At 44.7% G+C, this 19,121-nt stretch overlaps 1 protein-coding gene across 1 annotated transcript in view; it reads left to right on the forward strand.

Annotated features, from left to right (window-relative positions):
- The window catches only part of ak8 (adenylate kinase 8), a 76,447-nt gene that overhangs the window by 36,688 nt on the left and 20,638 nt on the right, over nucleotides 1-19,121 (forward strand). The window contains exons 9-11 of the mRNA NM_203773.1: nucleotides 1,391-1,522; nucleotides 2,069-2,158; nucleotides 8,717-8,858. Of these exons, the coding sequence (NP_989104.1) occupies nucleotides 1,391-1,522; nucleotides 2,069-2,158; nucleotides 8,717-8,858 (364 nt within the window). The remainder of the gene's footprint in view (nucleotides 1-1,390; nucleotides 1,523-2,068; nucleotides 2,159-8,716; nucleotides 8,859-19,121) is intronic.

The following is a 19,121-nucleotide window of genomic DNA, read 5'->3' on the forward strand; positions in this document are numbered from 1 at the left end:
GACTGGCCAGGTTAGAAAATTTAGTCGGATCGGGGACCGCATCTTCTTGTTGATGCGGTCCCCGAACCGACTGCCCCTTGCCGCCAGTATAATTCGATCGTTTGGCCTACACGCACCCCGATATCGCCCACCCGTAGGTGGGGATATCGGGTGCAGATCCACTCGCATGGCGATCTCGCCAAGCGAGCGGATCTCAGCGTGTATGGGGACCTTTAAGGTCCCCATACACGGGCCAATAGCAGCTGCCGATATCGGTCAGTTGAACCAATTCGGCAGCTTATCAGCCCGTGTAGGGGCAGAACCGAGGGGCCTGGCCGACCGATATCTGGCCTGAAATTGGCCGGGTTAGAAAATCCAGTCGGATCGGGGACCACATCAACGAGCCGAACCAACTGCCCCATTGCCGCCCACGTTTGGCCCTAGGGCCAAACAATCAAATTATTTTTTTTTCCCTAAATGCTCCCCGTTATCGCCCACCCATTGGAAGATCGGATCTGCTTGTGTATGGCCACCTTAACCCATTTAAAGGAACAATAGTATCTGGGGGATCCAGTTAAGCAACACAAGAAGCGTCACTTGTTGCTATAATTAATGTAAATAACCAAACAATGGCCACATCTTTGTGCCCCATACATTTCTCCGAGGGGGTTCCTATTACACTTTATAATTGGAACTGTTGCCGGTATCCCGACCCGCCGGCACCGGGTTGCGTATAACACAAAAGAATGCCCTCTTAGAAGTAAATGGTAACATTGTCTCTCTCCTTCCCATTGCAAATTAATTAGTTTCCAAATTGCTTAATTACATCTAAAAGTCGATATCAGCTTTCATGAAGAATTCATGGCTCAAACAGTAAATAAAGACGTGGGTGCTTGAATATTAATTATTACTAATTAATAATGCAAGGAGATAAATTAGGGCCCGGGAAAAGGAAAAAAAAAAAATGAAATAAAATGCGCATACATAGAAGGCAAATCCTCTGTAGATCTTTCAGTACAACACGTCAGGCTTAAAAAATCCTTTTTTATTCATGATAATTAGTCAAAGCGTCTATCTGGGGGATTATTACTCCTAATTAACTTACAGTTATTTACTGAAAATTAGCTCCATTTGTAAGCAGCCATTCCTGCCTGTAGCCGGTCGGAGGAAATTACAGAGAACGAGGCATTAGAAGGCTAAGGGTGGATTTAATAGCATTTTCTTTCTAATGCAAAAACTATCCTATCTAATCGCCCGTCGGACACCCAGTGCAGTATAACAGGGGGGCAGACTGGGTACATAAGTATGACTTACTGTAGCTGCAATGGCACATATGTCCAGCAGGGGTGCTCTTGCTACTGCCATGTTGCCTATTGTCTTCTCTCATTCACATGCCTTTTTTCCTTCTTAGTGCTGACGTTTGTTTTAAGCAAGCCAAGGTCCTTGGCACCTCACACACCTCGAATACTCCTGTACGGGCCCCCGGGCAGTGGGCGGAGCCTCCAGGCGTCGTTGCTGGCGCAGAAGTATGGCATTGTCAACAGTAAGTGGTTGGTGCTACACCATGTCTTTGTATTTAGGGAAGAACAACGAGGAGGGGGTAAGACAACTCAAGAAGCTACAGGCCCGGAATGGTATCAGCCCAAACAGCCCACTAAATAGTAACCCCCCCTAGCTTGCATACATATTATGTATGTATGTATGTATATCTTTATTTATAAAGTGCTACTTATGTACGCAGCGCTGTACAGTAGGATACATTCATACAAACAGGGGGTTATTAAGATAATAATAGATAAATACAAAGTATAACAATAAATACAGATAAATACAAGATACAGTTGCAATAAGTTAAGAGTCAAAGACACAAAAGGATGGAGGTCCCTGCCCCGTAGAGCTTACAATCTATATGATATTATACTTACCTTTAGGAGGGAGATAGACGGGTAAGCGCTGGCCCAGTCCAACCTTATCCCTTGGCACTTGCCAGGAACCACAGGTTGCCAGTCCGGGTCTGTGAAGCAGTTTTCATATATTACCTATATATTGTTTGTCCTCCTTATAATAAAGTGTCTCTTTGTGCTCGCAGTTTGCTGTGGCCAAGTGCTGAAAGAAGCGGTTGCTGACCAAACGAAACTTGGAGAGGTCATCCAGCCTTACATTGAGAATGACCAGCAAGGTGGGTCATTTGATTCCTTAAGGGTGAAGACACACAGAGCTACTAGTAGCAGCTACTTTTTCACAGCTACTAAACCCCAGAAATTACCCTGCCATAGACAATACTGAGAATTGCCTCTGCTAAACACACGTAGAGTCAGTTATCCGTAAATAATCAGCATTGTCTATTTAAGTAGCCACGACAAGTAGCTGCTGCTAGTAGCTCTGTGTGTCTTCACCCTAATATTTATTCTCCGGTGTGTGCTAGTTTGCTGGCACTCAGTGGCATAACAATGCTGCAACGGCCTCCCCCACAAAAAAATTTAGAGGCCCTCCGAAGCCCCCCCCTCTCCACCTATGCCTGGTAGGTAACAGCGGCTAGGGAGGGGGAAGTACTTAAAGCTATAGAAGAAGCAGTCCCCATGGTTCGGACCCTGTCTCCCCGGCCCTCCATCAACTGCTGGGTCTGCTTCCTCTATAGTTCTACCACTGCTTGTGCTCCTGACTCCATATTGTAAAACATTTAGCAGCCATATTTATTCTAGAACATACTTGCCGTAATGTCCTTGGCAGTGAAATGTCTACATGCATCAAGCATGTTCTAATAACATAACATAAAGGGCAAGAAAAGCCTGCCCAAAATATCTTATTTAGTGTTATAGCTGTATGAAGAAACACAGCAGCCCTATGTCAGTTATGGTAGAAATGTTCCCTTTCTCTGGTTTTGCCCTCTTTCTCTGATTCCATGGTGTGCACTACTCCCTAGATCAACAGGCCCATTGGGTAACTGGCGGTTGCCTGGCATTTTAATTGCTATATGCTACTGCTAGTAGTAAGTGGCCATTTACTAGAATAATACAAAGCCATTACTTTCCTTTATAGGGGTTATGTGGTTGCTAAAGGTCGATAACCCTTGGCAACCAGAAGCCAGTTAAAATGCTGAACCTGAGGGTAGTAGAAGAGACAATTATGAATGAATTGCCTAAAGGTGCCCATACAGGGGCCGATTCTAGCTGCTGCACCTTAAGAACCGCTCGCTTAGCGATGTCGCCAAGCGAGCGGATCTTCTCCCCATATCCTCACCTACGGGTGGGCAATATTGAGGGAATTTAGGCTAATTTGATCTTTTGGCCCTGGGGCCAAACGATTGAATTATAATGACGGGCATAGGCAAAGTCGGTCCGGGGACCGTATCAACGAGCCAATGCGGTCCCCGATCCGACTAGATTTTCTAACCTACCCGATCGAGATCTGGCCGATTTCATGCCAGATATCGGTCGGGCAGGCCCGTCGGTAGTCCCCATACACGGGCCGATTAGCTGCCGAATCGGTCTAAGGGACCCATATGGGGACCTTTAGACCGATTCGGCAGCTAATCGGATTCTCCAGATATCGCCGACCCATAGGTGGGGGATATCAGGAGAAGATCCGCTCGCTTGGCGTATGGCCACCTTTAGAATATCGCTAGCTAAAGGTGTAGTTCAGCCAGAGCTGGAGAGCCACAGCATAAAGATCACTGCTCTGTTTGATATAAAAAGTTAAGACCAAGCTAAACTTCATATTGACTTACACTTAAACCGCAGCCGCCCAACTCTACACATTAGCCTAGCCAGCAGTTGTTATTTCTTTTATTCCCGACCTCTACTTCTACTTAGTGGAGGTATGAGAGTTGCTAAGGGCCCATTATCTATAGCTATTAAGATTAATTTCCTCCCTAGCCAAAAATAAGGGCCTGGCTGAACATCCAGCCGCCGCAGCCCAGCAGCGCCCGCTCATTCCTGCGCTCCCCCAAAGCATCCGCAGCCGCCTTTTGACCTTGCAGAGATGCACCGAGAAAAGGCAGAATTCCCCCGGCGCCTCGGATGGAAATATTTTGCAGGGGGGCCAGTCAGGCAGGACGGAAGGCAAGGACGAGAGAATAGAAGAAAAGAGAGAAGAGCATCGGGGAAGGGGAAGGGGGGGCGAGAGAGGAGAGAGAGAGCGATTCAGTGGGGAATAGTTGCACGCTGCGTTCCAGAAAAGCCTTTGCAGTTGGTGTATTACCAATAGCGGCAAACAACACTTGGCTGTGTAAATAATTTACTAGTTGATTAATAGACTCACATGGGTATAATTAGGAGAGGTAGAGGCAGCAGCTACAGTAACGGGTACAGTGCTTGGGGGAACAAGAGACTTTTTTTTTTCTTATTTTTCACACTTTATTTTCCCTTTTTTTTTTTTTTTTATTTGGAAACTTTCTAAGGAGCCGGGGCGTTTGAAGATGTGTTGGGAAGAGCTCGCTTGCTTCTTCTCGTTTGAAGTGGAAATAGGGCAGTTTGAATCTGTTGAGTTTAATTTTTCACAAGCTTTCAGAGCCCTGCAGAGCAACTCCCTCTTTTTTTTCTATTACAAGTTGGGGGGGGGAAATTGTATTTGCCTGCATTTTTCCTCACCTTCGTTTTAAAGAACCCTTTCCTTGCTGGAGGCAGCTGTATCACTTCTTTTTGGTTCACTGGAGGGGGGTTTATACTGTTTGTTGGGATGTTCATTTCCGAGTAATACATGGGTCAGAGATGCTTTGCCCAAAAGTTATTCCTTAGTAAATTAAATCCGGATTCAACCATGTGTCATGGTTATTTGCCCAACAGTTTCCAGGCACTGTTTCAGTAGAATACGCAGATGCAGTCGCCTCATCAGAGCAAGTATGGCTGCTCCCACTACTAAGAATAAACACAAATAGGCACACCATAAAGAATAACCTATACCAGGCACAGGTTAAATACAGCTGTATATAACCAGCGCTAAACCAATGCCAGATACTTATAAACGTAGAACTGAGTTCCAGTCATATCAGTCATATAGCTGTGGGTCTTAGGGTGAAGACACACAGAGCTACCTAGTAGCAGCTACTTTTTCATGGCTACTAAACTCCAGAAAATACCCTGCCATAGACAATACTGAGAATTGCCTCTGCTAAAACACACATCGAAACAGTTATCAGTAAATGATCAGCATTGTCTATTTTAGTAGCCAAGACAAGTAGCTGCTACTAGTAGCTCCGTGTGTCTTTACCCTTAAGCTGGCCATACAAGCTGATTGTTTATTCTGCAGATTAGTCCTCTTTAGACCAAGTCAGCAGTTTATATACCCATGTATGGGCCCTCCCTGACATCTTTCCTGACACATATCTATTAGGTAGGTTTAAAATAATCCCATTGGGGAAAGGATTTCATTTGCTCCTCAATGTGGTCTTCTTCCGACAGCCTACATTAGCTTCTATTATTATTTGGTCTTTGGCCCAAAGGCTAACTGATCAGATCAGCACCAGGTGTGGACCGAGATTTAAAGAGACCCAAACAGCCCCCCCCAGCCCAATAAATAGTGACTGTCTATGGCTTCCTACAGCAGCCCCTCTGGCATTTGCCAGAACCCACAGATTGCCAGTCTGGGCCTGTAGTAAACCCTAGCCAGGTTATAGACTCTATAGATCAGGTCTTGACTGGGCTTTAAAATAGGCCCTGGCATTCCCAGTACCCAGAGGCACAAACAGCCCCCCCCCCAGCCCAATAAATAGTGACTGTCTATGGCACCTTACAGCCCCCCTGGCATTCCCAGTACCCAGAGGCACAAACAGCCCCCCCCCCAGCCCAATAAATAGTGACTGTCTATGGCACCTTACAGCAGCCCCTCTGGCATTTGCCAGAACTCACAGATTGCCAGTCCGGGCCTGTAGTAAACCCTAGCCAGGTTATAGACTCTATACATCGGGTCTTGACTGGGCTTTAAAATAGGCCCTGGCATTTCAAGTACACAGAGGCACAAACAGCCCCCCACCAGCCCAATAAATAGTGACTGACTATGGCATCTTACAGGAGCACCTCTGGCATTTGCCAGAACCCACAGATTGCCAGTCCGGGCCTGTCCAGCACATAGATGGCCATATTGGAAAAAGATATGCTCATTTGCTTTGTGTTATATAAATAAAGCTGTATAATAATTATAATAATAACAAAGTATTCTCAAACCCTGCTACATTATTCCAAATTTCCGTACATCCCCAGTGCCCTTGGGCAAAAATCATCTGTTTTCTAGTGTGAGCTGTACAACGTGCAATTCATGCATTTTCCTGTAGATGGCAGTAAACAACAAACAAACACTTGCCTGTCGTGTTTATATGGACTTCAAAAGTTAGGCATCCGACCGCCCTGATTTGCTGCGTTCAGTGAATATTATGCTGGTCATTTAAGGGTTCTAGAAGACAGTAGTAGTTGGGTAGGGCTTCTCCTACTAGGTACCCCCCCATGTTATTTGTAGGCTTTGCATTCCCCTAATATAGTGCTGCAGCAGTGTGGGTTGGCTGTTTCATGCATCCTATAGCCCTATAGATATAACTGGAGGCCCTGCGAGCCTGTTATGGCCCATCAGAAACATTTTATGCCCCCCAGGAAGAACACTGTTTCCATAGACCTCTTTGTATGACATCATTGTTTGTAATAATGAGGCCCCCAAACAAGCGAAGCAGCAGCGGATAATTAGCCAACGGCATCTAAAATCTTGGACAGCGCTGCCTTAAGTATTAGTTCTTGAAATCTTTTGATTTCTATAAAGGCTTCTGTCAGTATCCCATTTCCTACTCCCCTCCGAGCTATATATGTTCAGCATCAGCCCTCTGGGTTTATCATTCACAGCTTGCCTTGATTTTAATTGCAAGTGCAACATATCTACACGGAGCAGAGGCTTCCATAGTCTGCACCCAGTTAGGGAGCTAAAGCCTTGCTAATATCATTGCACACACACACACAGAATACAGTTTTAGTGTACAATCCAAACCTGCCAGGATCTAAGGGAAAGTACCTTGGGGGCACATACTACTAGATCTGCCTTGGGGTGTCCAAGCAGGGGCAACTGCCTTGGGCAGTGAATATAGTGGGACCTCATCGACCTGCAGTTCTAGCAAGAAAAGTTTAAAGCAGCTCTGCCATGTGCTGATCTGGTGGAAATATTTTTTACTACACCAACATTTTTATATATAATTAAATATAGTGTAATAAAGATATGTAATAAATATAATAGCCTCTGGGAAGGGACTGTGGCTGTGGGATAGGATAGCAGGTATAGTAGGGAGAGATGGTGCCTATAGTAACAGTGGGGGGATAATAGCCTCTGGGAAGGGACTGGGGCTGTGGGATAGCAGGTATAGTAGGGAGAGATGGTGCCTATAGTAGCAGTGGGATAATAGCCTCTGGGAAGGGACTGGGGCTGTGGGATAGCAGGTATAGTAGGGAGAGATGGTGCCTATAGTAGCAGTGGGGATAATAGCCTCTGGGAAGGGACTGGGGCTGTGGGATAGCAGGTATAGTAGGGAGAGATGGTGCCTATAGTAGCAGTGGGGGGATAATAGCCTCTGGGAAGGGACTGGGGCTGTGGGATAGCAGGTATAGTAGGGAGAGATGGTGCCTATAGTAGCAGTGGGGGGATAATAGCCTCTGGGAAGGGACTGGGGCTGTGGGATAGCAGGTATAGTAGGGAGAGATGGTGCCTATAGTAGCAGTGGGGGGATAATAGCCTCTGGGAAGGGACTGGGGCTGTGGGATAGCAGGTATAGTAGGGAGATGGTGCCTATAGTAGCAGTGGGATAATAGCCTCTGGGAAGGGACTGGGGCTGTGGGATAGCAGGTATAGTAGGGAGAGATGGTGCCTATAGTAGCACTGGGATAATAGCCTCTGGGAAGGGACTGGGGCTGTGGGATAGCAGGTATAGTAGGGAGAGATGGTGCCTATAGTAGCACTGGGATAATAGCCTCTGGGAAGGGACTGGGGCTGTGGGATAGCAGGTATAGTAGGGAGAGATGGTGCCTATAGTAGCACTGGGATAATAGCCTCTGGGAAGCGACTGGGGCTGTGGGATAGCAGGTATAGTAGGGAGAGATGGTGCCTATAGTAGCAGTGGGGGGATAATAGCCTCTGGGAAGGGACTGGGGCTGTGGGCAGTAGGTATAGTAGGGAGAGATGGTGCCTATAGTAGCAGTGGGGGGATAATAGCCTCTGGGAAGGGACTGGGGCTGTGGGATAGCAGGTATAGTAGGGAGAGATGGTGCCTATAGTAGCAGTGGGGGGATAATAGCCTCTGGGAAGGGACTGGGGCTGTGGGATAGCAGGTATAGTAGGGAGAGATGGTGCCTATAGTAGCAGTGGGGGGATAATAGCCTCTGGGAAGGGACTGGGGCTGTGGGATAGCAGGTATAGTAGGGAGAGATGGTGCCTATAGTAACAGTGGGGGGATAATAGCCTCTGGGAAGGGACTGGGGCTGTGGGATAGCAGGTATAGTAGGGAGAGATGGTGCCTATAGTAGCAGTGGGGGGATAATAGCCTCTGGGAAGGGACTGGGGCTGTGGGATAGCAGGTATAGTAGGGAGAGATGGTGCCTATAGTAGCAGTGGGGGGATAATAGCCTCTGGGAAGGGACTGGGGCTGTGGGATAGCAGGTATAGTAGGGAGAGATGGTGCCTATAGTAACAGTGGGGGGATAATAGCCTCTGGGAAGGGACTGGGGCTGTGGGATAGCAGACTGATGTTTCCTTGTTTTACATTTTTTTTTAGTGCCAGATAACCTTGTCTTGAAGATCTTAACAGAACACCTTAGTAGTCTGGAGTCTGCTACACACGGCTGGGTTCTACATGGATTCCCACGAGACACTGACCAGGCTGCTCTGCTGAAAGATGCAGGGTTTGTGCCCAACAGGTGAGAGCAACACTTCAGTGTGGTCTTTCAACACTACTAATAACCATTACCAAATATATACAGGGAATTCTGAGTATCACTCATGTATTATAAGGGATAATGTACCCCTACTGTAAATGATAAGGATATTAGCAGTCACGGAGGGGTTCTGTGCCCATATAAAGGCACAAGACTGCAGGCTGAGTTATACAGGGAACTCTGAGTATCACTCATGTATTATAAGGGATAATGTACCCCCTACTGTAAATGATAAGGATATTAGCAGTCACCGAGGGGTTCTGTGCCCATATAAAGGCACAAGGCTGCAGGCTGAGTTATACAGGGAACTCTGAGTATCACTCATGTATTATAAGGGATAATGTACCCCCTACTGTAAATGATAAGGATATTAGCAGTCACTGAGGGGTTCTGTGCCCATATAAAGGCACAAGGCTGCAGGCTGAGTTATACAGGGAACTCTGAGTATCACTCATGTATTATAAGGGATAATGTACCCCCTACTGTAAATGATAAGGATATTAGCAGTCACCGAGGGGTTCTGTGCCCATATAAAGGCACAAGGCTGCAGGCTGAGTTATACAGGAAACTCTGAGTATCACTCATGTATTATAAGGGATAATGTACCCCCTACTGTAAATGATAAGGATATTAGCAGTCACTGAGGGGTTCTGTGCCCATATAAAGGCACAAGGCTGCAGGCTGAGTTATACAGGGAACTCTGAGTATCACTCATGTATTATAAGGGATAATGTACCCCCTACTGTAAATGATAAGGATATTAGCAGTCACTGAGGGGTTCTGCAACTGTATAAATATCTTGGGCTGTAGTCTGAGTTATATTGTAAAGTAAATTAATTTGTATTATATCCATACCTGCTATAATACAGGTAAACATGTTAAGTGCACACAATAAGCTGTACCCCTATAATATTTTATGTAATAGGCACAATATGGCTGCCACTACACTACAATGTATAAAGATAAATATACAGAGAAAAAATATTCTAAGCAATCTATACATGAACCCAGTGTACTGTACTGTCTAAGGCACATATGTCAAACACAAGGCCCGGGGGCCAAATCCGGCCCACCTGGCTGTTTTATGTGGCCCTTGGTGAGTGTGTCTGACCATCCAGCCTGATCAATTTCTATTTTCCTCACATAGTAACTAAGACTAAGGGGTATATTTATCATGCTGTGTAAAAAGTGGAGTGAAGCATTACCAGTAGTGTTGCCCAAGGCAACCAATCAGTAATCAGATTTCAACAGTAGCAAAGCATTTATTGGCTGCTATGAGCAACTTAACCGGTAATGTCTTACTCCACTTTTTACACATTGTGATAAATATACCCCTTAGTATCTTACTAAGTATATTAATAAAAAATTTGGCCTGTGTTTTAGATTTCGGCCCCCTTATGTGATTGAGTTTGACACCCCTGGTCTATGGGAAAGAGTATGAAAATTCCTATCCTTCATCCTTGGCCTATTATCTGGCTCAAGAAGGGCCATATAGGATTATCCAAGCTTGGGTCATTGCTAATAGATCAGCACGGGGGGGGGGGGGGGGGGGGGGGGGGGCAAGTAAGACAAGATAATATCATACGAGCAAAACAGTCCGACACTGCCTTTTCAATCTCCATGGCTTCCCCAGTCTGTAAGCCTCTTTGCTGCTTCAAGGCACGCACAGTCTTATGTCCCAGAGGGACAGGGGACGGACGTTCCGTGCCACTTCTGCACAACGAGAGAACAGATGTTAGAGCGCAGTACCCATCTTCCCTGAGAAAAGCCAAGAGAACAATAGCTCGCCCCAACAGCCCCTCTAGAAACCTTCAAGGTTCAGACGAACTCCGAGAAGAACCCATTAAGGAAATGATGGTTTCTGATTCTGAAACACAATGGGGGGCAGATCAAAAGGGACAGAATGAAAGCCGGGATTACAACCCAATGGCCATTGTAGGATGTAGATGATACGAGCGCCTTTCCCTGTATGTTCTTATTTAGCCATACAATAGGACACCCAACCTTGCCAGTAGCTTTACTCCCAATCCTAAATGCACAAGAGCCTTTATTTATTTTGTTTTGAGACTCTAGGTTTTCTTTTTTTTTTTTTTTTTCCCCCTCGATGAGGCATTAGAATCACCCGCTGCTGATTCCCAAGCGGATTAAACACAATAAACAGCCTATTAATGAAACCTTGAACCAAGGAATGAGGCTGGAATCTGCCGCGAAATCCGGTGCCTGGTGAAGGTTAATAACTGCATTACTAGCAGCTCAATTCTCTGAGCGTTTGAAGAGCTTGCTGTAAGCCTTCTCTTACTCCTCGTTAATTGAGCTAATAAAACCTCGGTGACCCATCCGCGGTGGCATTATCAGAGAGTTTACTAAGACTGGACTAGAATATTTATTTTAGGATATGGATTCCACCCCGTACGGCTCTTTTCTTTCGCTCAGGGTGGGACTGGCTCCTGGTTGAGGAGAGAGGGGGGAAGGAGGCCAGCAGAGGGATCTAAGTACCAAGAGATTTATGCTTCTCCATGATCTAAAATAACTGCCATTATTCTTTTAGTCAACACCCTAATAGTCCACACATTTATACCTCTCCTGTGTGTTGGACAATAAACTGCCCAAAAATAGCCTCTGCTTGCAGTGTTTATTCAATAACCCTTTGCTACTCAAGAAGTATCACAATTTCCTCAAGCTATTTACATTGAATGGGTCCCTCTACTACAGGCTGACTTTTTTGCTGCACTAGAAGTGACATGGTGCATTGAGGGTCCTTCTACCCCAGACTGAATTATCACAACCCTAGTATACAAAATCAACAGCCCTAGATGTGTCATGGCTTCCTAGTCCTTCTAGGACCTTCTACCACAGAGTGACTTCTTGCATCCCTACTATACAACATTTCAGACCATTATCAATTGTTGCTCTTGATTTGTCATGGCTTCCTCAGACTATGTGCAATTAAAAGGGATCCTTCTACCACAAATAGATTTCTCACATCCCTAGAGTATAACTTTATAGCCCATAATTATTCACTGCACTAGATGTATCCAGGCTTCCTCAGACATGTGGTTCTTCTACCACAAATAGGCTTCTCAAATCCCTAGAGTAAGACTTTTCAGCTCATAATAATTTGCTGCATTAGATGTATCTTGGCTTCCTCAGACATGTGGTTCTTCTACCACAAATAGACTTCTGGCATCCCTAGAGTATGACTTTTCAGCCCGTAATCATTTACTGTACTAGAGGTATCATGGCTTCCTAAGACATGTGGTTCTTCTACCACAAATAGACTTCTGGCATCCCTAGAGTATGACTTTTCAGCCCATAATCATTTACTGTACTAGAGGTATTATGGCTTCCTCAGAAGTGTGGTTCTTCTACCACAAATATTCTTCTTGCATCCCTAGAGTATGACTTTTCAGCTGCACTAGACATATCATGGCTTCTTTAGACATGTGGTTCTTCAAATAGGATTCTCACATCCTTAGAGTGACTTTCAGTCCAGCCCATAATCATTTGCTGCACTAGATGTATCATGGGTTCCCCAGACGTGGTCTTTCTACCAAATATAGACTTCACGCATCCTCAGAGTATGACTTTTGAGCCCATATCATTTGCTGCACTAGAAGTGACATGGTGCACTGAAAGGGTCCTTCTACCCCAGACTGAATTATCACAACCCTAGTATACAAAATCAACAGCCCTAGATGTGTCATGGCTTCCTAGTCCTTCTACCATCCCTACTATACAACTTTTCAGACCATTATCAATTGTTGCTCTTGATTTGTCACGGCTTCCTCAGACTATGTGCAATTAAAAGGGGTCCTTCTACCACAAATAGATTTCTCACATCCCTAGAGTATAACTTTATAGCCCATAATTATTCACTGCACTAGATGTATCCAGGTTTCCTCAGACATGTGGTTCTTCTACCACAAATAGGCTTCTCAAATCCCTAGAGTAAGATTTTTCAGCTCATAATAATTTGCTGCATTAGATGTATCTTGGCTTCCTCAGACATGTGGTTCTTCTACCACAAATAGACTTCTGGCATCCCTAGAGTATGACTTTTCAGCCCGTAATCATTTACTGTACTAGAGGTATCATGGCTTCCTAAGACATGTGGTTCTTCTACCACAAATAGACTTCTCGCATCCCTAGAGTATGACTTTTTAGACTATAATCATTTGCTGCACTAAATTTTTCAAATTCTTTTTACCACAAATATTCTTCTTGCACCCCTAGAGTATGACTTTTCAGCTGCACTAGACATATCATGGCTTCCTTAGACATCCTTAGAGTGACTTTCAGTCCAGCCCATAATCATTTGCTGCACTAGATGTATCATGGGTTCCCCAGACGTGGTCTTTCTACCAAATATAGACTTCACGCATCCTCAGAGTATGACTTTTGAGCCCATATAATTTGCTGCACTAGAAGTGACATGGTGCACTGAAAGGGTCCTTCTACCCCAGACTGAATTATCACAACCCTAGTATACAAAATCAACAGCCCTAGATGTGTCATGGCTTCCTAGTCCTTCTACCATCCCTAGTATACAACTTTTCAGACCATTATCAATTGTTGCTCTTGATTTGTCACGGCTTCCTCAGACTATGTGCAATTAAAAGGGGTCCTTCTACCACAAATAGATTTCTCACATCCCTAGAGTATAACTTTATAGCCCATAATTATTCACTGCACTAGATGTATCCAGGTTTCCTCAGACATGTGGTTCTTCTACCACAAATAGGCTTCTCAAATCCCTAGAGTAAGATTTTTCAGCTCATAATAATTTGCTGCATTAGATGTATCTTGGCTTCCTCAGACATGTGGTTCTTCTACCACAAATAGACTTCTGGCATCCCTAGAGTATGACTTTTCAGCCCGTAATCATTTACTGTACTAGAGGTATCATGGCTTCCTAAGACATGTGGTTCTTCTACCACAAATAGACTTCTCGCATCCCTAGAGTATGACTTTTTAGACTATAATCATTTGCTGCACTAAATTTTTCAAATTCTTTTTACCACAAATATTCTTCTTGCACCCCTAGAGTATGACTTTTCAGCTGCACTAGACATATCATGGCTTCCTTAGACATCCTTAGAGTGACTTTCAGTCCAGCCCATAATCATTTGCTGCACTAGATGTATCATGGGTTCCCCAGACGTGGTCTTTCTACCAAATATAGACTTCACGCATCCTCAGAGTATGACTTTTGAGCCCATATCATTTGCTGCACTAGAAGTGACATGGTGCACTGAAAGGGTCCTTCTACCCCAGACTGAATTATCACAACCCTAGTATACAAAATCAACAGCCCTAGATGTGTCATGGCTTCCTAGTCCTTCTACCATCCCTACTATACAACTTTTCAGACCATTATCAATTGTTGCTCTTGATTTGTCACGGCTTCCTCAGACTATGTGCAATTAAAAGGGGTCCTTCTACCACAAATAGATTTCTCACATCCCTAGAGTATAACTTTATATCCCATGATTATTCACTGCACTAGATGTATCCAGGTTTCCTCAGACAGACATGTGGTTCTTCTACCACAAATAGGCTTCTCAAATCCCTAGAGTAAGACTTTTCAGCTCATAATAATTTGCTGCATTAGATGTATCTTGGCTTCCTCAGACATGTGGTTCCTCTACTGCAAATAGGCTTCTGGCATCCCTAGAGTATGACTTTTCAGCCCATAATCATTTACTGTACTAGAGGTATCATGGCTTCCTCAGACATGTGGTTCTTCTACCACAAATAGACTTTTCGCATCCCTAGAGTATGACTTTTCTGACTATAATCATTTACTGTACTAGAGGTATCATGGCTTCCTCAGACATGTGGTTCTTCTACCACAAATAGACAACTCACATCCCTACAGTATGACTTTTCTGACTATAATCATTTGCTGCACTAAATGTCTTAAGGTTTCCTTAGATGATAGGTCCTTCTACCACAAATAGACATCATGCATCCTACAACCTTTTAGCCCGTAATACTTTCCTGCACTAAAAGTGCCATGGCTTCCGTTATTGGGTTCTTGTACCTCAGATAGGCTTCTCATACTTTAGGAGAACACATTTTTAGCCCAGATTTTGTTGTTCCTCTGCATTAAGGCCAATTAATGGGTCTTGTTAGGGTAATCAGACTGTTTGACCCCCAAGCCAACAAACATCTCAGTAAAGAAATGACCACATCAGTGGCTTGATTGCATCCCTTCTTAACATATATTATTGGGGTGTACTTTCATTTTGACTCCAATAATCTGCTGCCTTGTTGAGTGGCCAGTTTGGCAGCCAATGTTGACCCATTTATGGTTACTTAAAGTAGAGGAAAGGATAAAGGAAATTGGGAGCATCTTATCGGCCCATGTAGGGGCAGGAACGACAGGCATGCCCAACCAATATCTGGCCTGAAATTGGCCAGATATCGATCGGGCAGGTTAAAAGATTTAGTGGGATGGGGGGCCGCAACGGCTCGTTAATGCGGTCCCTGAGCCGACTGAGTCTATTGCCGCCTCTATAATTCGATCGTTTAGCCTCAGGATAAAATAAAGGTTCCCATACACGGGACGATTGTAGCTGCCGATATCGGTCCCCTGGACCGATTCAGCAGCTCATTGGCCCGAGTAGGGGCAGAAACGAAGGGCCTGCCCGACCGATATCTGGTCTGAAATTGGCCAGATATCGATCGCCCAGGTTAGAAAATTCAGTTGGATCGGGGACCGCATCAGCTCGTTGATGCCATCCCCGAACTGACTGCCCCATTGCCGCCAATATAATTCGATCAGGGCCAAATCGAATTAGCCTACAAGCTCCCCAATATCGCCCACCTGTAGGTGGGGATATTGGGTGAAGATTCGCTCGCTTGGCGATCTCGCCAAGCGAGCGAATCTTAACGTGTATGGGGACCTTTAGCCTACATTTGCCCAATATCGCCCACCCGTAGGTGTGGATATCGGGAAATGATCCGCTCACTTGGCGACCTCGCCAAACGAGCGGATCTTATCGTGTATGGCCACCTTTAGATGAGTATATCAGCCAGTGACTGTTGATGAACAGACCCTGCAACTGTGGGGACCTTGCGAGTATAGAGGTGTTTTTACCCACAATGAGGCCTCGGGCCTCTCCTTTTGCACACCACCACTTACACGAATAGCTCACCCCAAAGCACAAAATGCGTTGATGACATTTCCACTGCAAGGCCATATAAAGGTGAGTGCCTCCGCATATGTCCCTAGTCTGTAATAGGAATTCAGCACGCTCCTTGGAAAGGTCAGGCTACTAAATCGTGCTGATGGGGAAAACACCAGCCATATCACACCTAACGCCTGGGGTCTTTGAGAAATAAAGAGCTTAAAAACTTGGCGGAAAATGAACTTTTTTTTTTTTATATTCAAGCAGAAATCTCCCCTCTGACCCCCTAGCATTTCCATCAGTCGGTGAGCTCGGCAAGCAATAGGAGGCTGCCTTTGAAGCCTTCGTGCTCGAGAGAGCCTGGTAAATTCCATTTGGGAAACACATGGCGGGGGTCACCTCTACCTCCCCTCAGGTTAAAACTTAGTTTATGAGAGTGTGTTACTCAGTTTGCAGGCAGTCTCGCCAGAGACCAGGAGCAATTACTTTTGAAGCAGGCCCATCTAAAAGGTACACTGCCTTTTAAACCTCCAGTCTGGCTGCCCCCTACCATCAGCCGCCTATGGGGGTGGCGGTGAGCGGACTTACTGTGTTTGAACAGAGATTGCCTTGTGAAAACAGACTTAGGGCCCATTGCTTTCATTCGCCGTCGGTGTACTTTCTTCCATAAATCGTATAGATTTTGGGATGCCCCTTTAACCTCTTGCTGCGGTGCCTCTGGGGAACTAATATGGTACAAGGTAAACATCAATTCATGATAGTGCTGTGCAGATAAGGGAAGAGTTAATTCTTCCACAGTACAACATATATCATTGCTAAAATTTGCACTTGATTCTTTTAGACAGTACAGTATGAGGGTACAGCTTATTATGTGCCCAGAACATTCCTTCTCTGTATATTTGTATTTATACATATGGGAGGGAGATGCCATAATGTTTCCCTTAGACAGTACAGTATGGGGGTACAGCTTATTGTGTGCCCAGAACATTCCTTCTCTGTATATTTGTATTTATACATATGGGAGGGAGGTGCCATAGTGTTTCCCTTAGACAGTACAGTATGGGGGTACAGCTTATTGTGTGCCCAGAACATTCCTTCTCTGTATATTTGTATTTATACATATGGGAGGGAGGTGCCATAGTGTTTCCCTTAGACAGTACAGTATGGGGGTACAGCTTATTGTGTGCCCAGAACATTCCTTCTCTGTATATTTGTATTTATACATATGGCAGGGAGGTGCCATAGTGTTTCCCTTAGACAGTACAGTATGGGGGTACAGCTTATTGTGTGCCCAGAACATTCCTTCTCTGTATATTTGTATTTATACATATGGGAGGGAGGTGCCATAGTGTTTCCCTTAGACAGTACAGTATGAGGGTACAGCTTATTGTGTGCCCAGAACATTCCTTCTCTGTATATTTGTATTTATACATATGGGAGGGAGGTGCCAGAGTGTTTCCCTTAGACAGTACAGTATGGGGGTACAGCTTATTGTGTGCCCAGATCATTCCTTCTCTGTATATTTGTATTTATACATATGGGAGGGAGGTGCCAGAGTGTTTCCCTTAGACAGTACAGTATGAGGGTACAGCTTATTGTGTGCCCAGAACATTCCTTCTCTGTATATTTGTATTTATACGTATGGGTAGGGGGTGCCATAGTGTTTCCCTTAGACAGTACAGTATGGGGGTACAGCTTATTGTGTGCCCAGAACATTCCTTCTCTGTATAGTTGTATTTATACATATGGGAGGGAGGTGCCATAGTGTTTCCCTTAGACAGTACAGTATGGGGGTACAGCTTATTGTGTGCCCAGAACATTCCTTCTCTGTATATTTGTATTTATACATATGGGAGGGAGGTGCCATAGTGTTTCCCTTAGACAGTACAGTATGGGGGTACAGCTTATTGTGTGCCCAGAACATTCCTTCTCTGTATATTTGTATTTATACATATGGGAGGGAGGTGCCAGAGTGTTTCCCTTAGTACAGTATGGGGGTACAGCTTATTGTGTGCCCAGAACATTCCTTCTCTGTATATTTGTATTTATACATATGGGAGGGAGGTGCCAGAGTGTTTCCCTTAGACAGTACAGTATGAGGGTACAGCTTATTGTGTGCCCAGAACATTCCTTCTCTGTATAGTTGTATTTATACATATGGGAGGGAGGTGCCATAGTGTTTCTCTTAGACAGTACAGTATGGGGGTACAGCTTATTGTGTGCCCAGAACATTCCTTCTCTGTATATTTGTATTTATACATATGGGAGGGAGGTGCCATAGTGTTTCCCTTAGACAGTACAGTATGGGGGTACAGCTTATTGTGTGCCCAGAACATTCCTTCTCTGTATATTTGTATTTACACATATGGGAGGGAGGTGCCATAGTGTTTCCCTTAGACAGTACAGTATGGGGGTACAGCTTATTGTGTGCCCAGAACATTCCTTCTCTGTATATTTGTATTTATACATATGGGAGGGAGGTGCCATAGTGTTTCCCTTAGACAGTACAGTATGGGGGTACAGCTTATTGTGTGCCTAGAACATGCCTTCTTCATATATATGATTTGTGTGTTCTTGCTGTTATCTTGTTTTGCTGATGATGTAGAATAGTAATATTCTCCCAGAATCCTATCCAATTTTGTCTGAAGTTGGATTACAATAGTCACTCTCACCAGTGTTTACTTTGCCCAAAGTGGCCACAAGGACACATTCTGGGGTTAAGGGCTATCCTCGCTATCACAACCGGGACCCTTCTAAATCAACAGTTTTGTTTTGAAGATCCATTTTCTCTACCAAAATGGGAAGAGCAAAAAATATTTGCCCTTGGAATTGATATTGACAAAGTTTAATAAACCATTTCAGTGTAGGAATATATTCCAGCCCCTAGAGAGAGGCCAGCACGGTACAATATGTCTGGGGGCAGCAAGCAACCCCCAAATTATTCACTTCCAGAATACAGTGGGAGACGTGGACATTTGCTATATCACTATATATCACTAATATGTGTGAGAGACAAACCTGGAGAGCTGTCTACAGTTCAAATGATATACTGTACAGTCACACTGGCAGATAAATACAGGCATATAAGTTATTGTGTGCCCAGAACATTCCT

This window comes from Xenopus tropicalis, chromosome 8 (assembly GCF_000004195.4).
Source record: "Xenopus tropicalis strain Nigerian chromosome 8, UCB_Xtro_10.0, whole genome shotgun sequence".
In the NCBI taxonomy this organism is placed as follows: domain Eukaryota; kingdom Metazoa; phylum Chordata; class Amphibia; order Anura; family Pipidae; genus Xenopus; species Xenopus tropicalis.